Genomic DNA, 4178 nt, shown 5'->3' on the forward strand with positions numbered 1-4178 from the left:
GATTTCGGCTCACCGCAACCTCCGCCTCCTGGGTTCAGGCAATTCTCCTGCCTCAGCCTCCTGAGTAGCTGGGATTACAGGCATGCGCCACCATGCCCAGCTAATTTTTTTGTATTTTCAGTAGAGACGGGGTTTCATCATGCTGACCAGAATGGTCTCGATCTCTTGACCTCGTGATCCACCCACCTCGGCCTCCCAAAGTGCTGGGATTACAGGTGTGAGCCACCGCGCCCGGCCAAAGGTCCTCTCAGTTTCATCATGAAAGTCTCCCACCTGCTTTCAACCCTCCCAACCCACAATTCTTCCCAGTTTTCCCCACCTCTAGCCTCATTTCCAGAAGCTCCAAGTACCTGTAAGCAAATGACTCTGTCCCCCGGCTGGGCCGTGCTGTCCGGAGAATAGTCCCCATCTTGGCGCGACTGCTGCCTGCCACGAGTTTTGCCCACGGCCACAGGGTTGACAGCTTCCAGGTGTGAGGGATTGGGCAGCATCGTCACGTGGAGGGGATGGTGCGCCCCGAAGTCCAGGTCCACAGAGGAGGTCAAGTGAGACAGGACATCTCCAGTAGCTGAGAAATTCTCTGGAAATTCACTTAAGCCTCGCATTTTGCGGAACATCAGCTATCGTGGGTACACATAAAAGGAAAAAAATGGCATTCATTACAATGGAGACTAGTGAAGAAGAAGTGGTTCGCTAAAATCATACAATAAAAAATAAATTTCAAGGCCAGGAGTGGTGGCTCACACCTGTAATTCCAGCACTTTGGGAGACAGAGGCGGGAAGATCACTTGAGGTCAGGAATTCAGGAACAGCCCGACCAACGTGGCGAAACCCCATCTCTATTAAAAATACAAAAAATTAGCCAGGCATGGCGGCAGGCCCCTGTAATCTCAGCTAGTTGAGAGGCTGAGGCATGAGAATCACTTGAACCTGGGAGGCAGAGGTTGCAGTGAGCCGAGATCACGCCATTGCCCTCTAGTCTGGGTGACAGAGCAAGATTTGTCTCAAATAAATAAGAGTACATGGAAAATCAATCCAAATACAAGCTCTGTCAATTAACTAAGCTGTCTAAGCTACCTTGAACCAATTGCTCGTATGCTTAGTTGCCTTTCCTCTTCTTTTCTGAGACAGGATCTGGGTCTGTCTTCCAGGATGCAGGGCAGAGGCACAATCTCAGCCCTCTGCAGCCTCTGTCTCCTGGACTCAAGAGATCTCCCATTCCAGCCTCCTGAGTAGCCGGAACCATAGGTGTACCACCTAATTTCTTTGTTTGTAGAGACCATGCCACCATGCCTTCTAATCTTTATTTTTGTAGGGACAGTTTTGTTTTTTTTGTTTTTTTTGTTTTTGAGATGGAGTTTCACTCATGTTACACAGGCTAGAGTGCAATGGCGCGATCTCGGCTCACCGCAACCTCCGCCTCCTGGGTTCAGGCAATTCTCCTGCCTCAGCCTCCTGAGTAGCTGGGATTACAGGCATGCATCACCATGCCCAGCTAATTTTTTGTATTTTTAGTAGAGATGGGGTTTCACCATGTTGACCAGGATGGTCTCGATCTCTTGACCTTGTGATCCACCCACCTCGGCCTCCCAAAGTGCTAGGATTACAGGCTTGAGCCACCGCGCCGGGCCTTTGTTTTGTTTTTAAGACAGGGTTTCACCATGTTGGTCAGGCTGGTCTTGAACTCCTGACCTCAGGTGATCCGCCCACCTTGGCCTCCAAAGTGCTCGGATTACAGGAGTGAGCCACCATGCGCGGCTGCGGGGACAGTTTTGCAAGGTTGCCCAAGCTGGTCTTGAACTCCTGGACTCAGGCACTCCTCTTGCCTCAGCTTCCCAAAGTGCTGGCATTACAGGTGTGAGCCACCTTGCCCAGCCTTAGTTGGCTCCCTAAAAGGAATGATGACCATGAGTTCTACTTTTTAAAATTATTTCTATTCAGGTAGCATCTTGCTTTGTTGCCCAGGCTAGAGTGCAGTGGTGAGATCATAGCTCACTGCAGCCTCAAACTCTTGGGTTCAAGTGATCCTCTGGCCTCAGTCTCCTGAGTCGCAGGGAACACAGGTGCATGCCACCATGCTTAGCTAACTTATTTTATTTTGAGTAGAGACAAAGTGTCACTTTGTTGTGCAGGGTGGTCTCAAACTCCTAGGTTCAAGCCATCCTCCTGCCTGAGCCTCCCAACAGACTGGGATTACAGGTATAGCCACTGTGCCCAGCCATCACCATCACCATCACCATCACCATCCTTTATCACCAGAATAAAACCAGCAGTTTTGGCTGGGCGCAGTGGCTCATGCCTGTAACCCCAGCACTTTGGGAGGCCGAGGTAGGTAGATCAATTGAGGCCAGGAGTTCGAGAGCAGCTTGGCCAACATGGTGAAACCCCATCTCTTAAAATATATATATATATATATTTATTTATTTAAAACCAGCAGTTTTATTCTGTTACAATCAATCGTATAGTGCTAGTAAGAAACACAGCAAGTAAGCTTACCTCTGGCGGGAACTGCAGTAGGCCTGTCAATAAATTCAGCCTCCCTCTATGGGGCATCCCAATGATGACATCAGTGATCCCACTGTAGGCTGACATCTTCAGCAGCTCGTGGAAAAAGCCCATCATGCTTTCAGCACCTTCGCCTCCATATCGCTTCACTGTGGAGAACTTGGTGGCCAGAAAGTGGTCAAACTCCTGCAGAACATCACAGCAGATGTGAGCTGCCAGGGGAACATCACAGCCAGCTTCTCCAGTGGAAGGCAGATAAGTCTGTGTGTGTTGTAAGATGGCCCCACATTCCCCAAGTGACATAGCAGTGACACTTCACTACATATCCCGGAGAGGCATAACAAGGACATAGCAGGATGGCTTTCCAGGGATCCCAGACAGCAGGAGGGGCCAAGGAAAATGGCCTGAGTGGCAGAATAACTTGCCCCTGGCCAGGCGCGGTGGCTCACACCTATAATCCCAGCTCTTTGGGAGGTCAAGGAGGGCAGATCATGAGGTCAGGAGATCAAGACCAGCCTCACCAACATGGTGAAATGCTGTCTTTACTAAAAATATAAAAATTAGCTGGGCATGGTGGCGGGCACCTGTAAGCCCAGCTACCCGGGAGGCTGAGGCAGGAGAATCACTTGAACCCAGGAGGGGAGGCTGCAGTTAGCTGAGATCACATCACTGTACTCTAGCCTGGGTGACAGAGCAAGACTCTGTCTCAAAAAAAAAAAAAAATTACAAAAAAGAATTAGATGGGTGTGGTGACACACGCCTGTAGTACCAGCTACTCAGGAGGCTGAGGCAGGAGAATCACTTGAACCCGGGAGGTGGAGGTTGCAGTGAGCTGAGATCGCACCACTGCACACCAGCCTGGTAACAGAGTGAGACTCTATTTCAAAAAAATAAATAAATAAAAATAAGACTTCAAGAAGTAAGGATTTGGCTGGGTGTGGTGGCTCACGCCTGTACTACAAGCACTTTGGAGGCCAAGGCGGGCAGATCACCTGAGGTCGGGAGTTCAAGACCAGCCTGACCAACATGGTGAAACTCCGTCTTTCAAAAAAAAAAGAAGTAAGGATTTATTTTTGTTTGTTTGTTTTTGATTTTGATTTTTTTTTTTTAAGACGGAGTCTCACTCTGTTGCCCAGACTGGAGTGCAGTGGTACAATCTCAGCTCACTGAAACCTCTGCCTCCCAGATTCAAGTGATTCTTCTGCCTCAGCTTCCCAAGTAGCTGGGACTACAGGTATGCTCCACCATGTCCGGCTAATTTTTTGTGTTTTTTTTAGTGGAGACAGGGTATCACTATGTTAGCCAGGCTGGTATCAAACTCCTGACCTCAAGCAATATGCCCATGTCAGCCTGCCAAAGTGCTGGGATGACAGGTGTAAGCCACTGTGCCCAGTCAGAAGTAAGGTCTTAAGGATCTTGTCACCTTTTATGGAGTGAGTAGACACATACCCGAGAAGTATTTTGACTCTGAGGAGAGCCAATAGGTCAATATTTCGGCAATCAACATTTTCCTACTTAGAATAAAGTGATATGCTCAGAACAAGGATCTCCGAGGAAAAATAAAATAAAATAGTGCGGGTGTTATATGATCTGTTGTGTTGAAGTAATGAGGGATGAACGGGGGTAAGTGCAGAGCTAATGGCCCAATTCCCTCTCTTCAGTAGTTATACACA

The 4178-nt window shown here is 48.7% G+C and overlaps 1 protein-coding gene across 2 annotated transcripts in view; it reads right to left on the reverse strand.

Moving 5' to 3' along the window:
- Nucleotides 1-4178, reverse strand: part of DHTKD1 (dehydrogenase E1 and transketolase domain containing 1) — a 56784-nt gene that overhangs the window by 40698 nt on the left and 11908 nt on the right. For both annotated transcript variants that reach the window (XM_017529869.2, XM_017529871.2), the window contains exons 4-5: nucleotides 2497-2691; nucleotides 351-620 (exon numbers count right to left, since the gene is read on the reverse strand). In XM_017529869.2, the coding sequence (XP_017385358.1) occupies nucleotides 351-620; nucleotides 2497-2691 (465 nt within the window). The remainder of the gene's footprint in view (nucleotides 1-350; nucleotides 621-2496; nucleotides 2692-4178) is intronic.

Source organism: Cebus imitator, unplaced genomic scaffold (assembly GCF_001604975.1).
Source record: "Cebus imitator isolate Cc_AM_T3 unplaced genomic scaffold, Cebus_imitator-1.0 Scaffold61, whole genome shotgun sequence".
In the NCBI taxonomy this organism is placed as follows: domain Eukaryota; kingdom Metazoa; phylum Chordata; class Mammalia; order Primates; family Cebidae; genus Cebus; species Cebus imitator.